General features: G+C 33.4%; 1 protein-coding gene across 4 annotated transcripts in view; it reads right to left on the bottom strand.

Annotated features, from left to right (window-relative positions):
• The window catches only part of LOC118200281 (insulin-like peptide receptor), a 529,147-nt gene that overhangs the window by 17,179 nt on the left and 487,569 nt on the right, over positions 1 to 24,399 (bottom strand). For all 4 annotated transcript variants that reach the window (XM_085818478.1, XM_085818480.1, XM_085818477.1 and 1 more), the window contains 3 exons: positions 11,181 to 11,245; positions 6,388 to 6,520; positions 1,824 to 2,122 (listed from right to left, as the gene is read on the bottom strand). In XM_085818478.1, coding sequence (XP_085674604.1) covers positions 1,824 to 2,122; positions 6,388 to 6,520; positions 11,181 to 11,245 — 497 coding nt within the window. The remainder of the gene's footprint in view (positions 1 to 1,823; positions 2,123 to 6,387; positions 6,521 to 11,180; positions 11,246 to 24,399) is intronic.

The following is a 24,399-nucleotide window of genomic DNA, read 5'->3' as shown; positions in this document are numbered from 1 at the left end:
TGTATTTCTTCACCTCCAGTTCAGAGATGAAATGACCTAACAGGCTCATTGTGCCTGATTACGTTGCAATTTGACAAGTAATGTTTCTGTGAGTTTTTAATACTGTATCATATTTTTTGGTTAACAACTTCATATAATAAAATAGTTTATGATTATCTACAAAACTGAGAGTTTTGGGGCTCTGGCTTTTCCATGACATTGTACCTGATCATGTCTTGAATTGTAGAATGGTTTAATAATTTAAAATATTGCTTATTACAAAATTTGACAAAGACATTTTCGTCACAACATTATAAATATTTGTTTGATTCAGGCTTCAAAATGCTCCCCCCTCCAAAAATTTTGATTTGAGACACCGTTAAGACCTTGAAGAAATTCACTGTTTATAGGAGGCATCAGATGAAGACCATGAGGATGTCAAAGATGAAAATTTTGATGTCGAAAGCTATTTTGAGTCAGAAGATGGTGTTGAGGAACATGAAGGGGGATCAGAGAAAGAACAAGAGGGATGTGAAGAAGACGACATTGAAGAAAATACTGACTTTTATTTGGGGCAAAGCAAGACCACAACATTCCAATAATTTTGCCTTCAGTAGTGATGGTAATGTTTTGGTGGCTTACGTTCCAAAAAAACACAAAAATGTCCTTCTTGTATCCTCATTGCATGATGACAAGCTATTGATCTTTCTACTGCGAAAAAAAGAAACCATAAATAATCAGCTTTTATAATGAAACTAAGTTAGGGGTAGATATTGTAGATAAAATGTACTGTTCATATAGTGTGTCTCAGAATGTAAAACGGTGGCCCATGGTAATCCTTTTTACAATGTCAAACATTGCTTCAATCAATTCTCAGATCATACATGTAGGTAATGGGCACACACCTCTTAAAAAAAGGTTGTTCATAAAACAACTGTCCAATGAACTTGCACTTGGAAAACTTGTTCAACAAAGTCTGAAGTCTATTGGGATGCCATAACACTTAGAATGAAAATTACAGTGATACACCCCCAAACAAGAACAACAACCTCAAAATTATGATGAGCCACAGATACCTCGAAAAGGACGCAAATCTGAAACATGCTATTTGGAGACTCATAAGAGAAGATTACACTAATGTGAGTGCAAAAAGTGTCACACAGCAATTTGCCTCTCATATGCTGTTTCATGTGTCCTCTGTGCTGTAAGAGAGAAGTAGGAGGATAGATACCTCCTAATGAATCAGATGAATGAGAGATCATACTTATGATTTAGTTTTAAGTAAATTAAAATCTATAATTAGTATTATACCACAACTTTATAAAAATTGCTTTATTGTCCCTTAAGTATTTTTATAACTTGTGGAAGTTTAATAATAATGAATAGCATTTGATTTTTGTATGAAAAAACTGTTTCTGTAAAATCAGCTTAGTAAATCAAGAAGTGCCTCTTAAGCTCAATGCACCTGAATGCATACCAAAACATACTGCGTCCAACAGACAACAGAGTGTTAAATGAAGGCAAAATTTAATAATTCAAATAAACTGTTATAGTTCAACCATCTCAAACGCAACCTTGGTTGGCATTCTGCCAAAACACATACTTGCCCAAGAGAGTATTATTACTTGCTGTGACGTGAAAGGTCACACAAAGTCTTTTGTTTCTGGAAAGAGAAAATTTATATGCTCGAGGGGAAGAAAAGACTCCATCCTTCCACCCTGTTTTGTGGATAATTCGGTCTGGATGGTGCATGCATGTTTGCGCTCATGGCCGTGGATGAGACGGTTGAACTATACAATTATTATTATTATATAAAAAGCTGCAAAATGTTAGAGTAGTTATACCATATGTCGGACTGTGAGCTAAATAAGCCATCTTTTAGGCATTCTGGAGCCATCCAACGCACAGGCAGCAGGCCCTTTCCACCTTTACGGTAATAGTCTGTCTCGTATATATCTCGAGTCATACCAAAATCTCCAATTTTTACTGTAAGGTCATCAGAAACCATACAGTTGCGAGCTGCAAGATCCCTGTGAACAAACTTTTTGGCAGCTAAATATGCCATTCCATCTGCAATTTCTACAGCCATCTGCAAAATTTCTTTTAAAGTAGGTGGTTGAACATTAGGATTACCAATGTTTTCCTGTGAGGAAAGAAAAAACTATTATTTAAATGCATCTAAATCATTACTGAAGTTATAATAAATTTATTTGCAACTTTTATTTAGATAAAATGTTATTAAATAATTTTGATACATTAACATAAAATATTTTGTATTTTAAGCTCAAATATTTTAATAGGAAACAGAAAAATGACACAGTCAAATTTTAGTGATGACACAGCTTTATTTGCACTCTCAGTGATTATTTGTTAGTTATTAGTTCAGATATTGCATTTAACTTTTTTTCTACTTATTTACAATTAGAACATACACTTATGCTGTCAAAAATGCATCAGCTTTTTTGAGGACACCGTGAAGATATAACTACTAGTTATAATGCAATTTTTCATTCCAGGTTAAATCATTAAGTAAATATGACAATATTATGAAAGAAGTTTTTGAAATATTTCAGCAGAATGAATTAATTCAATGTGCCGGTCATAATTTAGAACAAATTTTGGTGAACTAGATAAATTCAAATGAATCTCCCTTTTATTCTTTATTATTAGACATTATTGAAGATATATTAAATACGGATCAAATGACAGTCATTTTAAGACAAGCTTATACTGCATGAGATAATTCAAAATCCATAAATTTTATAACTAAAGAAAAATTTCTTGGATTTTATGCTGTAAAAAATCATTTTCCTAAAGGACAGAGCTCATTCTCAATTTCTTGAAAGACCAAGAAATTTCATTTAAAACATGGACATGACAACATTTGTGTTACAAGTGTTTATAATGGCTTCCAGCAAAAGATAGAAACTATTCAGGCAAATGCAAAATATGTATACTGCTAGTCTCACAACATTACTAACTGTACAGAAATTGTAAATCACTAATTTTAAATCAAAATTGTAAAGAAATTACATAATCCTTTTGCTATATTATAAAATATATATATGCTCTGTAGGAAAACTATAAACTGACAGAATTTGTTAAAAAATTTTACAGCTTAATCAGAAACATCTTTATGAAAAAAAATTAAAGACTCGTTTATCAGGTACAATTACCCTGATAAATGCAGCAAAATTACACCATGGGGATATTCTGAAAGTTTTTAACTAAGTCCACCTTAAAAGCAATAAGAAACAGGAATGGGAAGAAGCACTGCAGATAAAAAAAGAAAACAGCAAATTTTGAATTTAACATTATTTATATATTTATGCATTTAATATTAAATGAAAAAAATTACACTTTAAAAAATATTACAGAAAATTAATATATGTCTAGATGAAGCTACACTATGTTTAAACACATACTTTTACACATTGCAAAGTGTGACGGTTAAGGTTAGTTTACACCTGTCAGAGCAGTTCGGAGCGAGCTGCTCGTTACGATTACTTTGACAATGCAAACGCTCACTTCGACGGAGTAGAAACATAGGGGAGATGAGTCAGCACTTCCGTTTCTACTTGTTGAACCTGTTGAAAAATCTATCCGGGCAGTTACTCTGAGCAGCATTCGCAGGGACGTCGTGACAGTGAGTTCTATAATGCCGAGATTGAGTGATAGTCAGACCCATAGCCTTTTTTAATGCATATGCATCTTGTGAAGTGTTTTAGGGAACACTTCACTGCTTCATTTAGAAGTTGCATACTTCTATAATTATGTGAGCTTGTATTCATTTTTCTACAAGCATCCCTACATGAGGATGCAATAATATATGATATAAACTATAAAATTAAAAATGAAATTATGAAAAAATATGTAGATCTGTTTTATTGGGGATATTTAAATTTGTTACTTTGTATAAAAACATTCTGGGCTATAATTTGTTACAATTCAGCTTGGATGTGAAACACTGAGTGCAAGTAATACTTAAGTTGTATTAAGGTTTATACAAATTATGCTAGATGAATTCTAATCTTCTTAAACTATCCATTTTAGAATTTTAAAAGTAAAGTAGAATCACTATATTTAATCATTATTAATTTTGTTGATATCACTTTGTGTGTTGTCCAGAAAAACAATTTCAGTAGGATCCAAAAGTAACAATCTGCGATAAATATCTTCCTGTTTGAGCTAAGTCATAATATATATATTCTTTTACCTGTGATAATATATGCAATGCTCCCAAGTTTTTTGCTACTTCTTATTTATTTAGGAGTTTCTGAATAATTAGGTAGATATTACACAGTTTACTTCTGTCGTATTAATGGTACCTTTTAAACTTTTGAAGACAGGATGGCCATTATAGTGGCCATAGAGTCCTCTTTTGAAAAGATGGGGTTGTCCACTTTAGTGGCCATGTCTTTTTCCCCCATTTTCCAGACTGAAAAGTGGGGTGAAATGTCAAACTTGACGTCCCTGGGGTTTTAACAACTTATCTCTTTCAAAGGTCTTCCTTTTGCGACATAGGTGCACCCCTCTGAGAATCCATTAAACTACACACAAGAATCTTTGTTGCAAACAGGAGGTGATTTCTTAAAGGGGGGAAAGCATTCGGTTCAAGATTCCCCGTCCTTTGGCAGCTTTTACTGCTACCAAAGCCTCGGCCTCAAAAGGTTAATAAATATTCCATGTGTTAATTTTGCATTCTTCTCTAGAAATAACACAGTTCCAGTAGAACTCTGCATAATTAATTACATGCACAGAGAGCTACCGATTTTGTGGATTCTGGATGAATAAATATATTCTTTCTATAAATAAATAATAAAACACATTATTACTTTTACATTATTTTGTAAATGATTAATTAGGTATAAATAAACAATTGTGTATAGTAGAGAAACTTTGTTAATTTGAATTTCAATAACCACAATTGACTAAATAACTTACCTCAATAAACTGAGTTTCTTTTAAATCGATTGACTTTTAACTTTCCTCAACAAACTGAATTTCTTTTAAATCAATTAATGAATATATTTTGAAAGTGAATAAATTTCAATTTCATTTACAGAATATATTTTAAGTTTTTTATCTGATATACAATAACGTTTTTGTAACTTTGGACATCCTCATCCCGAAATTCATTTAATAGTTGATTTGATACTCCTAATTCATAACGGCAAGCTACTCAGTCACGTACCCATTTCCTTTTCTTCTCCCAAGAGCAGAAATTAATTTGTTTGAAACTGCTTCACAGACTTCAAGCACTGCAGCCAAAGAACATATATGTATATTCAATGCATATTCTTTGCTGCAACTGCCACGTGGGTATCCATTTTGTAAACAAACAGAGGCGAGTTGTCAGTCCACTTTGATTGGTGTAAACAATCTATCAGAGACAGATCTGGCAGATGTAAACTGGCCTTTATCCACAGGGAATTTTTTGAAGAAACATTTTGAAATAAGAGATGCTTTAATGTTTTTAAACCAACATCTCCCTATAGATAAAGATGCGATGTTTGGATTTAAAGATTGTGATGCTAATTGGTTGATGAAATTATCATACCTTTGTGATATTTTTACTTTTTAAATAAATTAAATCTTTGTTACAAGTAAAGAATGTAACTGTATTTAAAGTACAAGAAAAGATGAAAGCTGCAATGAAAAAGCTGAGTTTCTCTGCATGGAAACGAGAACTTTTAATGTTTTTAGGATGCGACCTGAAGCACAAAAGGTAATACAATATCAGTTCCACACCTGATGAAATTTCAGTTTCTATCAAGAAAAATCTTAACAAGACTGCAGACAAATCTGAAATAGTGTTTTTCTCCAATTCATAGCAACAAACATGGATAAGAAACCCTTTCTAACTATATAATATAGAACTAGAGATGAAGTTATTGGATTATTAGATTCAGATATTGAATCCATAATTGAACTGGCTCATGATACAGTACTTAAAGACACCTTTCAAAAATATCTATCCAAAATATCTAATTCCATTTGTTACAACTTTGAAAATATGAAATTGCCTTTTAAACACTTTTTTTTTCTTTCAAATAAATATAAAAACTGATTAGATGTCCAGATTTAAGAATAAAGTTGTCATCTTTTTTTGAAAGCCTGAAAGTTCTAGTTAACAAGAAACAAAGTTCCCATTATAAGTTTTTCTTGTTCCATGTTTTCGTATGCACTTTTGTCACTTATATATAAAAAATATTCGAACATTAACATTTTTTTAATATACCAATAAGCCACAAATATTTTAACTGGATCATTAATGAAAAATAGTAGCACATATAGGCAACAAAAAAGTTTGAGAAATATTGCTTTAAATTATTTATTAGAAAATTTAAATAGTTCAATTATCAGTATTCAATGTTACACATCAGTTTATCAGTACTCAGTTCTTACTTCATTGTCTGGACGGCGAGAACGGAGATATGCCTTTAAATCTCCTTTGCCCATCAGTTCCATAACAACCAATGTAGGATGACCTTTAGAAACAACTCCAAGCAGTTTTACTACATGGTGACAGTTAAAAGCTCTGAAAGAGTAATGCAGCATTTCAAGAAACAAATATTAAACTATCGTTTAATTAATTACTTTTCCATTCACTTAAAAGCAAATAACCAAAATACATAAAATATATCTAAATGCATTAAAACAAAAAATTTTAATAACGCAAGAGGGAAAAAAATGTGTTGATTTACCACAACAGCAATTTTTGAAAACTAACATAAAAAATAAGATAAATTATGCAAAATAACTGCAAACAACACACTAAAATGCAGCCTTCAAAAGGAAAAATTATACAATTCAGATATTATATTAAGTGTTTATAAACTTGAAGAATTATTCAAATTTACTAATTTAACTACTCATAAGAAAGCCACTAATTAAAGAAGCATAAAGTTTGTGTCTGAATAAAAGAGCTCAGATTAAGAAAATACTAAAAAATATGCAATACCTTAAAAAAAAAAAAAAAAAAGAAAAAAAAGAAAAAAAAAAAAAGAAGATTTCAGATTTTAAATTAAGTTCAATGGGCCATTTTTTTTTAACGTTTTGTGTGTTACTTTTATTTATTAAACATCATGTTCTTTGCACTTAAAACATAAAATTAAGTTCAACAATGTCGCAAAATAATTAAAAAATGAGCATATCTTTAGAATTTCTGATACACAGTTCTGCATGCTAGAGATAAAAAGGTTGAGTCCCCAGACCCAGGTGTTGTGACTGATAAGGAACGCGTTGATGAGATATGCTAGGTGATGCCAAACAATGCATCAGGTGAAATCGAGTTTTTTTTTGTCTAAAAAATATTAAAATGTATGAAATTCATAAAAAAAGGTTTAAAAAAAGGGGGAGGTAATTTTAATAAAGCTGCATGATCTAGAGTCCACAGATGTATTTTTTACAGAATCTTTTGGAACAAATTACCCAAGAAAGTGAAAACAGAAAAATAAACATTTTTTTTTTTTTTTCTGTTTCTATGTTGAAGTGCTTGACAGGCTTTCTGCTTTATGGTGGCTTTCTCTGTCTTCCTCAAAGACTTAACTGGTCACTTGCTGAAGATGTCAGCCATCCATTACTATGCACAGCAATGATATGTTCTACATAAACTAATGTTAAGCAGAACTTGCATTTAGCTGAAAATAATGCATTGGATAAAAATGAAAAACTTGTCTAATATCTGTATCTCTTAAAATATAGTAAATGCCAATTTAATGCAGTATGAGGTTTTTTTCAACACATATGGAAAAATGACATCTTATTTTGGTAGATATTCATGTAACATGTTTTTCAAAGGAAAACCTGTTCATTTTGGGTACAAAGTTTGATGTCTGTGTTCCTCTGAAAAGTCCATCATTCTAATATACATCCTGTAAGATCTGCAAAGAAATCAACTGATTTTTGATTAGGTGGAGATGCTGTAACACATTGTTTAAGCGTGGTGGAACTTTTTTCAAATCATTGCGTATATTATTTTCACAACTTTTTTATGTCACACGTTATTGTCAGAATTAAATTCACTGTGATTTCTTGCCACTGTAACTATTTGTGAGAACAGATTTGGAAATTGTTCTATTATGCCTGTAAACAAAGTGATAATAAAAGAATGCTGAACATATGACTTCAGATTGGATAAGAAGCATGATATAACAGTAGTTCAGTGGAATGACAATTCTGTAGTAACTATGGCAACTAACTTTGATACAACTGATATGACTTCAATAACAAAAATATACTCAAGAAAAGAAATCCATATCTGAAAACTAAACTTATCCAGAATTAGAACAAATATATGGGTAGCATTGACTCTCTGGACAATTTTGTTACACTGTATATAGAATGCATGGAAATTTTATAATATTAACAACCACCCTAACTTTCACTTGCTCTAGACCCCAAAAATCTCTGGTTATATTTTCAAAGAAGTACAGCACTGGCATTGCTGATAACAAGGTAAGAAAGAATACTCTAAAAATTTGCAGCCTTCATCTTCATATTCATTGTGTTAGCCAACCATCTTTTCTCAGAATTACCCTTAAGTAAAACGAGAAAGGATCCTACAAATCACATTATTGAGGAAAAAATCAAAAAAAAAAAAAAAAAGTACTTAATGGTTTTATATTTTAAATTACGTCCAAAGGGTTTTTTTTAAAAACATTTTGTGTGTTACATTTATTTATTAAATATCACGTTCTTCGCATTTAAAACATAAAATTAAGTTCAAGAGCAATATCACAAAATAGTTTTAAATTGAGTATAACTTTAGAATTTCCGATACAGAGTTTTGCGCGCTGGAGATAAAAATGTTTTCTGTACTCGCTTTGAAATCCTCGAGTTTGTTAATTAAAAATTCATCAAAGTTTTACAAAATATGAAATCGTTAATAAAACAAATTCCAAATTTCAAATTTGGGCTTCCACATGCCCATATTTGCAGTAGGATTACGTCATTCAAAATTCGATGGCTCTATGTACCATCGTTTTATCACAATGCGAGAAATATACATACATTTATGCAGATTTTTCATTATTTAATTTCTTCAAATATAATGCAGGGCTCTAACATTTTGGTGGCAACAGTTTGAAAAGTGAAACGGACATTTATAGTGAACCAAAGCAAAATCGCAAAACGAAAACAATAGTCCTTCAGAGACAAAGCCCCTTTAGACTAAAAAGATGCAAATACTTATGATAGTCAAATGATAACTGTTGCTAATAAATGTAATGTGCCTTTGTAGAGAAAATTTTTCAAAGATTTCCATGGATTCCCAGTTGACCGATGATTCATTTTCACAACATATTGTATGTGCAATAAAAAAAAAATATTTATTATTATTATATTTTTTCTCTTAGACTCCAATACATCAATTTATACAATTAATAACTTTAATACAATGAATACTCTAATATGTACTCTAGTGTAATTACTCTAATATGATTTTCATTCATTTCCTTCAAGTGAAAGTTAGGGTGGTTGTTAATGGGTTAATAGATTATAATCCACCCAATCAATAAGTTAATTCTTTCTTTAATTGTAAATTTAGTATACGAAATACACATAAATAAAAATTTCAGTAAGTTCACAGCCATCATATTACACAAAAGACAGCATAAAAATCTAATCCAGACAAAAAATATTGTGATATTATATAATATTTCTGAATGGTTTTTCAGCTTCAATTTAGAATAAATGTGATGCCAACATGACCATAAATAATACACTGACTACCAATAAGTATTTGGATACCTATGCAAATGACGATATCGGCGGTCCTAAGGTACGTCACGGACTCCGCCGGTATATATCGTGTAGGAAACAGCATCGGCTTTAGTCGCATGCAAGATGCCTCGCAGTTCGGAGCTCTCTGATTTCGAGAAAGGTATAATTATCGGGTATCACAAATGTGGCCGATCCTTAAGGGACATATCTAGCGATCTCAAAATTGACAGTACTCAAAATTGACAGTGGCCTATGTGATTAAGAAGTGGAAGGTAAGCAGTGATTGTTGGAATGTGCCCCGAGTCGGCAGACCAACGAAACTGGGAGATAGAGACCGACGAGTGCTGTCCAGAGAAATTCGGAAGAACCGCACCCAACCGATGGCCCTCATCCGTGAGGAGTTTCAACAGGCATCCAGGATTATTGTTTCAATGAATACTATCCATAAGGAAGCACATCTGCTTGGTTTTCATGGTCGTGCTGCTGCCCATAAGCCTTTGATCACAAAGTCCAACTGCGCTGCTCGGTTAATGTGGTGCAAAGCACGTCGAAATTGGACCGTAGATCAGTGGAAACGGGTTCTTTGGAGTGACGAATCAAGGTTCACCCTTTACCGTTCGGATGGCAGAGTCTGGGTCTGGCGTCTACCTGGAGAATGTCTCCTGCCAGAATGCATCGGGCCAACAGCCAAGTTCGGCGGAGGTCGAATTATGGTCTGGGGGTGTTTCTCCTGGTATGGGCTGGGTCCCTTGGTCCCCATTCATGGTAAGCTCAACTACGATGCCTACTGAACTATTTTGGATGACAATGTGCTTCCTACGTTGTGGCAGTTTTACGGGTTGGACCCCTGTTACTTTCAGGACGACAATGCCAGTTGTCATGTTTCGACGTTAACCAAGGCTTGGTATGGTGAAAATGGAGTTCATCGAATGAGGCCTGCCCAGAGTCCAGACCTGAACCCTATTGAGAACCTCTGGGACGAGTTGCATCGCCGAATTCATTGGTGCACTACCCGTGCAAAATCGGTGAAGGAACTTCTATGTCTTCTCCAAGCCGAGTGGAAGAAAATACCACTAGCTATCATACAAAGACTTGTGGAAAGTATGCCCCGGAGGGTCCAGGCTGCAATTACCTCTCGTGGAGGCTCTACCAACTATTGATTTTGAATAAAGTTAGTTTTTCTTTTCTATCACAGGTGTCCAAATACTTATTGGTAGTCAGTGTAGCATAAAATGAATATTGAGATATTTTCTTGAATTTGGACTGCCAGATACCTAGCCATCCACATGTGAATTAGACAAAATATGAGCTTGTTTTCATTTGTATTAACAGAAACCTAAAAATTAAATATTACTATAGTCCAATTCTGATAGCCAATTTATTACCTCCTCTTTCTTTAATCTTTAAAAACAATTCTAACTGTAAATGCTAGAACCTAAATTTAAAAAATGTAAATGAACAACCAAAATACATACTTCATTACTGATGCTTCTTGTAAAAATTCAATCCTTTCCCGCAAAGATGCTGATTCGTTGACAGTCTGTAAATAAAACAAAATTAATAATGCATATTCATACACACAAACAAAAAAGATATCATCCACGTTTTTTTCCGTTTTAAAAATATTAACCTCTACTCAAAATAATAATCTTTACAGCTATATCAAAAAATAATTTTTTATCCAGCATTTTCTTCAAAGCACACCACAGAGAAAAGGAGAAAAGAACTGTAATATGATAACAGAAAATAATGTACTAGCTAAAGGGCAGCTGTAATGATATATGGCATAATGATGCATGACTGTAATGATAATGGGCAACTGTAATGATATAACTGTAATCAATACAGTTTCATAGAGATCAAATATATAAAATTAATACTAATAACTTCATGGTTTCACCCGAGACAAGACTCACTCATTCGAAAAGTTTCTTTAGAAGCTTTGAAGTCTAAATATATATATATAGGCATTTCTGTAGCAGAGTGGTAAGGTTGAATCCAATGATGACAAAAAATGATTTATCTTTTAATTACACATCTTTATTCCATTCGAATGGCAGATTTCAGATTAACTTCTCCAAACTACATATTCAATAGTAATTTAAACTAAGTACTATGAATTTTGACTTTCTGCGTTATAACTTTTTCTAACAAAGGAAAGATGGCATAAGCAGCAGCGAGGTGCATAGCGCAAGCAGAGAGGAAGCTTCTTCTGCATCGCAAAATGGCATGAGCTCGTTATTTATACGAGTTGTTATGTAACAGACTAGAGAATTCTGGAAGGTACTGTTCAAGGGGGAAGATCCTAAAAAATTATGGAAAGTCACTTAGAGGTTGCGTGTTCGCATAGAGCAAAGCCATCGTATTTTTTATATTTTACATATGGATGATTTAACAATAAAAAAAAATTTTACCCACTCTTTATTTATCAAAATTACAGGCACCTTTTCAAAAATTATTTAATTCTAACAACTTTTATAACAGTCTTCTTATATGGTTGCATGCCTGTTATAATAAATTTCCTTTACTTCTCAATAATTACTTTCTACTGCAGTACACAGATCCTTAAAGACTTAGTTCCTGATTTTTGTAAATTCAGACTCTCTAACACAAATAATCCACAAAGAAAAACTTACTTTAAAGTTAGTTATATGCATCTTAAATTTGACAAATTCAACTTCTCTACGATTCTTAATAAATGTAAAATTTCCCCCAGCGATTAACACCAGACCTTTTGTTGCATTTAAATTTCAAAGAACTTTAAGCAGTCTGCTTACTAATAACCATGAACTAGATGATTCTGCAGAATGTCTTTGCAAATAGCCACAATTCATTCTTTACATAGATTCTCACCACCAGCACATAGTTACTGGTAATTTGGATATCGTTCAAGGCCCACAGCTTAAAAACTCATGAATTTTGGATCTAATTACATACCAGTTAGATAAACAAACAAAAAGTTTTTCTTCAAAGACACTGAAAACAGCATCAATGAACTTATAGTGAAAGCAAGCTCTTTATTTTGTTTACCTCTTACTATCTTTTTGAAATGGAAGACAAATTCATATCCAAATTCGTAACATAAAATTTCGCAGCAATTTAAATTAGACTCAGTTACTTTCTAGTATTACTACTTTAAAAGTACTTTACAGTCACTAAAATTGATAAAGCAAGTTATAACTTTACCTTAATTTGAAAAATTTACAACAAACAAAAAATTAACACAGAACTTTTCAAATTAGATACTTGTCTTCTTATACAATATAGGTCCCAGTTATCAACAAAATTAATAAAAGACAAAAAAAATTCTATTGAAGATACAACAGATTTGCCAACCTTTATGCTCTACCCAAGTTCCATAAAATATTAATTAACTTCAGATTCATTACAAATAGCACAAATAATTACAAGAAAAATATTAACTTTTTTTTTTTTTTTTTCCACTACAGTTTAAAAAAATTGTAGATCTTGTAACACAGAACATAACTTCTGCTGGATTATCAATAACAACATCATTGTAATTAAGAATTTACAAATTAATGAAGTACAAAATATCAACTGCTATGTGTTCGAGAATTTATATATACTTCGCTACCATTAGAAAGAATCCACACTAGCCTACTTAATCTTCCAACCCATTTTTTTCTTTGAAACTTTCAATCATTGACTTTAATAGATGGAAAACATACCTTAAATGCACTGTTTTTAATAACTTTGTTAAAATTGAAAATCAACTTTTTTCACAGGTCAAGGGAATCCCAATGGCAGCACTTACCTCCACTAGACTGTGCAATCTTTTTCTATTTACCAAAGAATCTGAGTACTCAAAAATCTTTGTAACAAGAAGAGTGAACTTTACTATGCTCATATATACAGATATATCGATGATCTATTTACCATTAATAATTTTGAAAAAGTAGAGAATTTCCATATATATTCAAATTAGAAACTAATTCCTTGCAAAAAATAGTTGACTATTTAGATTTTCAAATTGTTAACTACATTAAAATAAAATTTTTGACAAAACAAAAAACATTAATTTTACTACAAATAAATTAACAAACTGGACTTTTAACATTTTCAGAAAAATGATTAATAAAGCTATAATTAATCATATGCAACACATTAAAATATTTGTACAGATAGACTAGATAATCAACATGCTTCTTATAAAAATTCTTCATACTAATCTTTTATCAAATCAAGTTATTAACTTCAGTCTTAAAAAAGCAGGCATTAAATACTCTGTCTAATCTTGTTACTGAAAGGGTTATGATATTTTTCTAAACCGCCTAAGCGAATTATGTTGGATGTCTCTCATTTTAAGGATTTTTAAATTTTGTAATTATACAGGTAATTATTTTATATTTTGTAATATACAGCAGCTTCTAGCTATTTTCCCTTTAATTAACAAGAGTCTTGTCTACTGCCTGTCACAAGTGAAGATCTTCTTCCTTTCTCTGTACATTTCAGACCTTTAGCCAGAAATAAATTAATTTCTATTGTTTGTAAGTTTCAAAATAATTTCTCTATAAGAGTATTAACACCTTGGCAATTTTACTAAGCTAAAGTTTCAAACTCATTTCTCTATAGAAATATTAACACCTTGGCAATTTTACTAAGCTAGCACTTTCTGTCGCCAAGCTCTAAGAATACAGCTCTGACTTTTCCCACCTTATAAAAATAACATTTGACTCATCTAACTTCTCCTTAACATGACAACCCTAGATGCATTCCAAAGTATTAGCCATTTCATTCGTTTACACTTCTCAAACATTTCTGGCCTTTTTTAATGCATATTCTTGAGTATATGACTTATTAAGTGGTTATGGCGGGGAATGATGGATTTGCTAGTATATTACCATGTTTACTTTAATAATTCGTTTAGAATTCATTTGATTTGTCTTTTGAATCTAATAACCATGTGCTTGATAGCCATTTTTCTTTAATTGTAACTTGACTCAATTTTGGCTCAAGCTCTTTAAAAAAATGATGTCCATAAAAAGATTTCTGAGCAATGAATATAGATTAGAAAGAAATCCAAAACATCAAGAAATAGAGTTCATAGGCACATACTTAAAACTGAATCATATGGAAATTTTACTATCCTTACTATCCCATGAAAGAAAAGAAATATTAAATAAAACAAATTAGCTGCCTCATCAGTTTGTAATAAAAGAGAATAGTACAACAACTGCTCTTAAAGTTGTTTTTGATAGTTCTATGGTAACATCATCAGCTATATCACTCAATGATAAACAAATGGGGTCTAATTTGCAAGATGATATCTTTGACATTTTGATCTGATTCTGTTGTCACAAACATGCCATTCATACAAATATCATGAAGTATTTGAGTCCAATGTTGATTTACAAAGAATAGTATGGAGAAAGTCTTCTAATGATAAAGTGGAAGAATATTGTTTAAAAACTGCTACTTATGGTACCTCCTCCAAATTTAGCCATAAAAGCTCTTTAACAACTTTCTCACAAGATACAAAATTTCCATTGGCTAAAGATATTCTAAGATAGATGATTTACTCAGTGGGACTAAGTTCATGGCTTCCAGACTACAGTAAGAATTAATTTTACCTCTTGATTCTGGTGAATTCTAGAAAATGGGCATCAAATGAACCAAAATTATTGGATTCTTTATCTGGAGGTTACACCGAAACTAAAAGCAAAAGCTCACTTGCTATTGATACAGATAATTCAATAAAAACTTTAGGAATGCACTGGTATGCAGCATTTGATTATTTCTCTTTTTAAGGTCTGCCTTCCCACAGAAACTGAAAATATAACTAAACGAAAAATAATTTCAGAAGTTGTAAAACTGTATGCCTTTCTTGGTCTTGAGACTAATTATTTCTTTAGCTAAATTAATCATCCAGAAACTTTGGATTACTAGACTGCATGAAGAGCTTTCTGATTAGTTCATATCAGAATATCTACACTTTAGAAAGGCATTTTTTTATCTTGAAAGAAATAATTGATAATTTTGCTCCCATTCAGCTCTATGGAGTTTGAGAGGCATATGAAAGGGCTTATAGAGCTGCCGCATATTTATGATGTCAAAATGAAATGGAGAAACAAGTGTCCTGCTTTTGACATGAAAAAGCCATATTTCACCATTAAAACAAGTGTCATTACTTCACTTAGAATTATGTGGAGCTGTTCTATTGGTCAAATTGCTAAACGAGGTTCAGAAAACTCTAAATATGAATATCAGTTCAGTCTATGCTTATATAGATTAATCAATAGTCCTGTCATGCACTGAAGGCTTGCTGAGAAAATGGAAGACTTCTGTGGCCAATTGAGTCTCACAAATTCAAGATCTCATACCTACTCATTGCTGGAATCATGTTCCTTTAGATTAAATCCTGCTGAAGTGATTTCTAGAGTTTCCTTAACTTCAGAATTATTGCAAACTTTCTTTTGGTTCAACGGTCCAAGTTGGTAGAGAATGCCCAAAGAATACTGGCCAAGGCAAAAGATCAAGACATCTCTGATATGAAGATAAATGAAGAAAGAAAATTGAAATGCGAGATATCAATTTATTGCACCAGTACAGATTATGCTGAAACTCACCTTTTGAATTTAACCAAATATAGTTCTGTAAATAAAATTTATCACATCATAACATGGATAAAGAGATTTATGTGTAATGCCAGCCTGAAAAAAGAAGTAAGACATTAAGTCAACTTTAAATGCTGATAATATTAATGAAGTCAGAATTATTGCCTTAAATGGATTCAAGCCTAATGTTTTCCTGAAGAAGTCCGACTCTTGAAAATGAAGAAACTGATCCCTAGCAAATAAAAAATTAGAGTTGTAAATCCAATTATTAATGATGCCATACTCCATGTAGGATGGAGACTACAAAGAGCAAATCTAAGCTTTGATGCCAAGTACCTGATTATTTTTCCCCAAGAAACACAGGTTCACTGAACTGATTGTCAGAAATGCACATGAGACCGTATTGTTACCAAATTTCCAACTTCACAGCAAGGCGGGTCTAGGGTTGCCAGAAAATGGCAAGGGAAGGCAAGGTTGCCACATTTGGCAAGAAACTGCCCATTTGGCGACATGCCTCAGATGGATGAAGAAATTTGTGGAACGAATTCTTACCAGCTTGGCCCAGAATGTTCTTGAACACAAGCCAAAAGCTATATAAACCCTGCTGGTACACGGAGAGTCAGTCAAGTTAGTTGATAGTCAGTCAGTTTAGTGCCTATAGTCCTTCGAGTTGGTTATTGGCTGTATCATGATTTGGGGCATCGAGAGTGTGCATCGTTGAGGCTATCGAGTGTATTGCTTAGTGCTTCACAAGCTGTAGCATGAAGAGTTTTGAGAGTACATGTGAACTGAGTCAGTAGCTCTACTGAGCTGAGAATGACTGAACTGAGTCAGTAGCTGTACTCTGGTACTTAAACCGAGAAGCTGTCTTCATCGTTATAGCCTGAAAGCTGTGCTGCTGATTGTTTCAGCCTGTCTGCCATTTCGACAACTGTAAATGTGTGTTTGGAACTGTCCTGAGTAATACTAATTAATACATTGTGTTTTGATACTTCATCAAGTGCTATCGTCATTATTCACTCCAAATCCATAAACTGGTACATAAGAGAAACATAACAGTATTTCATTTTAGAACTGCTAACACTCATATTTGACATAAACTGTAGATCATAAATGTGTGAAAATGCTTCAATATATGGAAGCTCAACTTACATATAGCTTCCTGATTTTTGAACAGAACAATTCCAACTATTTGGTGCAGTTAGTCTGGACCATCGTATATAAAACACAATGAAACTAAGCACTATATTTTATTTCACATTTATGCTGCCACAAGGGTGGTGCACTTGTCAGCAGTCTATCAACTGAAATATTTTTTTGGATACTCAAGAGATTTGATGCATGAAGAGGTTTACACTCAGTAATCTTCAAAGTGACATTCAAGACATTCAAGCGAACTGAAATTGATCTCAGAAATATGTAGAGAATAATCAACCACCCAGATGTTACAAATTTTAATGCCTTGCATAGAATCAAAAGGAAATAAATTACTGAAAAAAAAAAAATAAATAAAAAACTCGCAAGGTGGAGTGTGTTTTACAAAAGACTTATAAGCTCTGTCAACATTGCTTTAAGAAAGGCTTTATGCAAAACTTCACTCTATCAAAGAATTAGAGATATAGTACACAGTAATCCGGACTTCGGCGATTCCGAATTAGGGTTTTTTCCAAATTATATATCATCATTTTAAATCTGGTAAGATGGCATGCAGAAATTATACAATTAAAAATATGAAACCATAATTTATGAAATAAAGAGCAATTACGATCTAAAGGGTATAAAATTTTACACACACACACAAAAAAAAAAAAAAAAAAAAAAAAAACTTAATATTTATTTGTTTATTAAACATTTCTTTCAACGCGTGCATGCATAAGGCCTGTCCACACGACTACACTCGAAACGTAGCTGACGAATGTGCTTTTACATTACCAGCGAAAAAACGTCCAAACGAGTACGCTTGCAAAGTGCGTTTAACCAATAGAATTATTTTGCACAAAAATTACGTGGCGCTGTCAACGAAGCTGTATCTTGTTACTTTGAAAACTAAATATATGTTTGCGGCAAGTTGCCCGAATCAGATGATTTTTTTTATAGTTGAAACTTTACTTCATCAAGCAGAGGCAAAACCGCAAAAAAATGACGAGAATGGTTCTGAAAGATTTATTTAGAGCAACCCTGTTCAAAGAGATTATTTTTTCTTTACTGCCTTGTTTGCAAAATGAATATCTGGAATTATTAAATTCCTACTATTAGCTCACACTCTCCATATATCTTGTTCAAATTTTCAGTCGTTAATAAAATACTTTTTTTCATCCACTCAAGTTCAAATACAATTTTTTAAACTTGTAGTGGATACAGATTTTTCACATATTAAAATTTTGTAAATTTTTAATTAAAAAAATTCTGTTTGTATTTAATTTTTTTTTTTTTTTTTTTTTTTTTTTTTTTTTTTTTTTTGTATTTTTAAATTTTTTCTTTGTGAACCTAAGTAGGAATTGATTTTTTTTATATTACTTGTTTTTTAAATACTTCAGGATGAGTATCGACCAGTTTGACGGACTTGCAGATTGTATATTGTATGAAAATTAGGATTTATAAAATTGATTTGGAATACAGTATATAAAGAGAATTAAATTACTTAATTCTCTTTATATACAACATCCACCATATAATAAAACCAACTTCATTATTTTTAAACTCCCCCTCCCTTGGTCTTTTGTTTTTCTTTTTATTTATTTTTGAATTTAGAATGAGGTTCAAACTTTGGACAGTTTATAAGAAATTATGTGCATGATAAAATATGCAATACAGTAAAGAGATAATTTATAGATGATGTATGATAAAGAGATGCAGATATATTACTACATAAGGGTTTCTATTTGCAATGCACATTTGTAAACTAAATTAAAAACAATAATAATAATGAATAAAATAAGAAATGAAAACAATAATAATAATAGGTAAAATAAGAATATAATGATTTATGATTAAATATAAGAAACACGTTTCAAAATGAGAAAAAGCTAACTGAATTATATACTGTCTACGGGTAAGGTTCAAACTCGCCACCTTTGCATTTGCAAAGCAGCGCGCTGACCACTCAGCTATCTGTGACAGCAGTGTTAGTGAAAAATAATGTAACAAGTAGAAGTCACTGCAAAGGTAATTTAATGAATCTTCAATAAATGATTGCTGTATGACACAAGTTGTAACTTTCCTCCAAAATTTTGTAATTGTATTTTATTGAATACTCTTTCACAGTCAACTGCTTTATTTTAGATGTTGTTATACTGCTGAAGTTAGTTTTTGGTGTATTTAATATTGGGATATTTATAGAGCTTTTTTTACTACACATGATATAGCCAATAATTATAATAATTAAGGAGAATTTTGTAAGGCAGTAATTCCGTAGAAACTGTAATTTATTTAGGTTCCTATTACTTACGGTTTTATAAACAGATGAAGCATATGGATATACTGGTCGGATCATTGCTTTATATACAGTTTTCCCCTTCAACCCCTTCGCCCCGGGTAGTGCAAACGCACGCTTATTGCGGAGGCCAGCAGTGTCTTACGCGAGCGTCTGTCTAGGGCCGGGGGCTTTTTTGCTACTAAGCCTAAATCCATGAAATTTCCGAAGTATCAACGCATTGTTTAATAATGCTCTATACAGTATTTAAACGGCTTATGCTTTACAGATATTTTTATACTATATACCTTAATTACCTTATTTCTTGTTTAAATGCATATTTTACACATTTTATTTTCATTACTCACCATTTTATGACTTTTAACATTATACATCTGAAAACTAAATATATTACTTAAAATTCTCTTTTCGTATGAAAAATTTGAAAACAGGGATCTACACATAGTCCTACGTTACATTCCTTGCACTCGTAATAACTCATTTGCCGTTTTGGAGGATTTTTCCGGGAATGTGAACAAATGAAGCATTGTTGTCTCATTTTCAGTCTCTTCTGAACAAAGTTTTGGAAAATGTCTTTCGGTTAATCTTTCAGAATCAATATCTGAAATATTTTGCATCATTTCTGCTATTTCATGCTCTGTTAAACATTTTCGACGCTTCGACATTGCAACGGTAAAAACAGAAAGAATTCACGTCTAACAAGATCTAATTATTTTCTAAAAACTGAACTGCAAACCGAAATACCCAACGCTTTGGCGCAAATAAAACTTCTCTACTTACAATAAACAACTACCAGGTGCGAATACAGTGCGATTTAAAGAGACGTCATAAATCATGCCATTCGGAAACATTTATTTCCCCGTTTGTTTATATAATCAAAAACACATGTATGTGAGTCATGCTTCTCTCATTTCGAGTAGAAGGTCTAATGTACATGTATCTGAAACCATATGGACATACAGTGCCATCTTGTGGCAGAAATTATAGCTTTTCAAACATTCTAGGACACTGGCACAAATATGTGACAGTCAGTAGTGAAAATGCTCAGGCAAATTGATCAGGAAAATGCTCTGGCACGCCTGCGTGTCGGCCGGGAGGTGAGTGTGTTCGTTGCTCGCCCGTAGACGTGACAGTCGGCGCGAAGGGGTTAATGAGAATTTGAAATTTATACCAATATATATGGTTTGAGAAATCTGAAGATGGTGTGAACAATGCTAATAATTTTATTGCTGTATACAGTTATGATATTTCTAAGCAAAAACGCATCTCTGTGTGGTTCTGACGTTATATTAAAACGAGTAAGCAAAAATGTTTTTTGATTATGACACGTGATAAGAACTCAGTCAGCTATTGGCTGTTCGTTCATGTTATGGGCATAAAAGTTGAACAGGAGCAAACTCAGTTTTATGCCTCCTGCGTCACGCGAATTTACGCCGGTGTAAAAAAAGTTGCGTCAACTACATCGCGAGCGTACTCGTGTGGACAGACCTTAAAGCATACATTATGCATAGTCGAATTAGAAAATTGCAACTAGAAAACTACTTGATGTGTATTCGTGATATTTATAATGATGAGGAAATTGATTTAAATCATATCAAAGACAGAGTACATCGAGATGAAATACTACATTTAGTAAGGAATTATAACCCGAATAAAATAAAAACATCTGCCCTGAAGATAAGGATAGTGCTGACAGATCAACTTTCAGCTCGTTGCGCGCCGCCACGAATAGGGTGGATTTGTTGTGGCATGATGTAGGAGTTGGAGACAGCTTCTTCGTCACCTCTCGGAAAGTCTGGAGAAAGGATGCTGGATTGACAGGAGCAGAGGATGGCTGAAAAAACTCAGATAGTAATCGAAGGGCTGTGCCGTAGACAAGTTCAGCGGATGTACCTGCAAGGTCTTGCTTGAAGGAAGAACGTAAACCAAGAAGCACAAGAGGGAGGGATGTAGTCCAACGAGTGTCATTATGGCACTTTAGAACTGCTTTTAGGTCACGGTGGAAACGTTCCACTAAGCCATTGGCTGAAGGATGGTACGGCGAAGTGCGAATTCAGCGCATTTCAAGCATAAATGTCATAGAAGCGAAAAGGTGGGACTGGAATTGTCGACCTTGATCAGTAGTCACACTGGATGGTATACCAAATCGTGCAATCCAATCGGAGATGAATTCTCGAGCCACAGAGCCAGCAGAGATGTCCTGAATGGGAAAAGCTTCAGGCCAATGAGTAAATCTGCCAACGCAGGTGAGTAGATATTGGTAACCGTCAGATGGTGGCAGAGAACCAACGATGTCTATATGAACATGGTCGAATCTTTCGTAGGGCATCACGATTTTTTTCAAAAGGCTATGTGTGTGGAGGGTAACTTTCGAAAGTTTGCACACGATGCAGGAACAAGTCCAACTGGCAATGTCCTTTAGCATGGATGGCCAAATGAATCTTTCTTGTATGAGCTTTTTGGAAGCTCGGATACCTGGGTGCGTTAGGTTGTGGAAACAGTCAAAAACATTTTTTCTGAAGTCAAGTGGTACATAAGGTCGAAGTCTGTTGTTAGAGGTATCGCACAATAGTTGGAGATCCTGAGTAAGTTGTAATGACTGGAATTTCAATGAGCAGTTTGAGTCTTCATTCAGACATTTGAACTCCTCGTGGGTAGCTTGCAAGTGGGCAATAAGTATGAAATCCAGCAGTGCATTGGCATCGATGCCTTGAATACGCGAGAGAGTATCTGTGACGACATTGCTGGAACCTGATATATGCTGAATATCTGTGCTGAACTGAGCTATGTAATTTAAATGACGAATTAGTCTCGGGGAAGCAGAATTTGATTTTGATGTGAATGCATAAGTTAGAGGTCAGTAATCAGTAAATATAGTGAAGTGTTGACCATCGAGATTATGCCTGAAATATTTTATAGCTGCATAAACAGCTAATAACTCTCTGTCATATGTGCTGTATTTTTGTTCGGTGGGGGATAGTTTATGTGACAAAAATCCTAGTGGCTGGTAGTTATTAGAGTGCCGAACATTTAAGACAGCTCCGACGGAAATGTCACAAGGGTCAACCATAATACTCAGCTTTGGGTTAGAAGAGTGGTAGGAGAGAGTTGCAGCATTAATAAGGTCGTGTTTACATTTTTCAAATGCCTGATTCAGTTCGCCATTCCAAGGAACGGGGCGTTTATCGTTTTTACGTGAATCTTTTAAGATTTCTTTCAGTGAAGCTTGGGTCTCAGCTGCGTTTGGTAAGAAGCGATGATAGAAGTTTATCATGGCTAAGAAACGTCTGAGCTCGACAATAGTGGTAGGTTTTGGGAAGTCGGCAATTGCTTTTGTTTTTTCAGGCAGGTGTTTTAAACCTGAAGCAGTAATGAGGCAACCTAAAAAGGAAACAGATGGTTTTCTGAGTACGCATTTGTTACGGTTTAAGGTCAAACCATGTTTTTTCAAACGATCAAACACTTGACGAAGATGACGGATGTGCTCTTCTTCACTAGTTGATGGAATAAGGATGTCATCAAAATAAGAGATGCAAAAATCCAATCCAAATAAAACTTCATGTATAAAACGTTGGAAAGTTTGGCCGGAATTACGTAACCCAAACGGCATAGCCAAAAATTTTAAAAAACCAAAAAGGGTAGTGACGGCTGTTTTCGGAATGTCTGCAGGGTTGACAGGGATTTGATGATAGGCACGGGCTAAATCAAGAGTTGAGAATATGTCCTTTCCTGGAAACATTTGAGTGCAATCCTGACTATGGGGTACGGGATAACGATCCGGGATGGTAACTGCTTTTAAGCGATGATAATTCTCGCATGGTCGTCAGTCGCCATTTGCTTTACGAACCATATGTAGGGGGCTTGCCCAAGGACTTTTTGAAGGCTGAATGATGACTTTTGATAGGAGAAAGTCAAACTCTTGACGTGCAGCTTGAAGTAATTCTGGAGATAATCTTCTAGGCTTTGAGAAAATAGGGGGTCCTTTAGTTTCAATGCGATGGAAAATTGTTGACATTGGTGCCCTCTCAAAAGTTTGTGAAGGATTTGTCAAGCTGGGGTAATCGACAAGAATTTTGTCAAATTTTGAGTTACCCATCAAAATATGAATGCTAATACTGAGCAAGTTCACATTGGGAAGTCTACCACAAGAATATAGTTTTGTTTGTCCATCAATTAAACGGTTTTTTTTAACATCTATAAGTAAGTTGAACTTTGTGAGAAAATCAACACCTATGATGGGTTGATTGATGTCTGCCAGGACAAAAGGGCAAGTAAATGAGCGACGTAAGTTTAAATTGATGGTCAAGAGTTTGGTGCCATACGTTGCTATTTTGGTACTGTTAGCGGCAAAGAGTCAGCTGGGTTTTTGGTACTAAGTCAGCTGGGTTTTTGGCATGCTGACTGTAACTCTTGAGAATGACAGATAAATCGGCTCCAGTGTCAATTAAAAAGGTGAGTTTTGACGATGGATCGGCCAAAAGAATTCGATTAATGTGGTGGTCGCAACGTTGGCCGACAAGCGACCGCCGATCTAGTTTTCCGACTGCCGAAAATTGCATGGAGAAACACACTTCCGTGCATTGGAACCAAAATTAGTATGGTAAAAACAAATGTTATTGCACAGTTCTTTATACTGGCGAGAGTGTCCACTGGATCTATTACGCCTTCAGTTGCATTGGAAATGAT

Source organism: Stegodyphus dumicola, chromosome 6 (genome assembly GCF_044657685.1).
Source record: "Stegodyphus dumicola isolate Sdum_Otavi_A_Nest chromosome 6, ASM4465768v1".
In the NCBI taxonomy this organism is placed as follows: Eukaryota; Metazoa; Arthropoda; class Arachnida; order Araneae; family Eresidae; genus Stegodyphus; species Stegodyphus dumicola.
The sequence above is the reverse complement of the archived record's forward strand: the minus strand, read 5'-3'. Positions and strand labels throughout refer to the sequence as shown.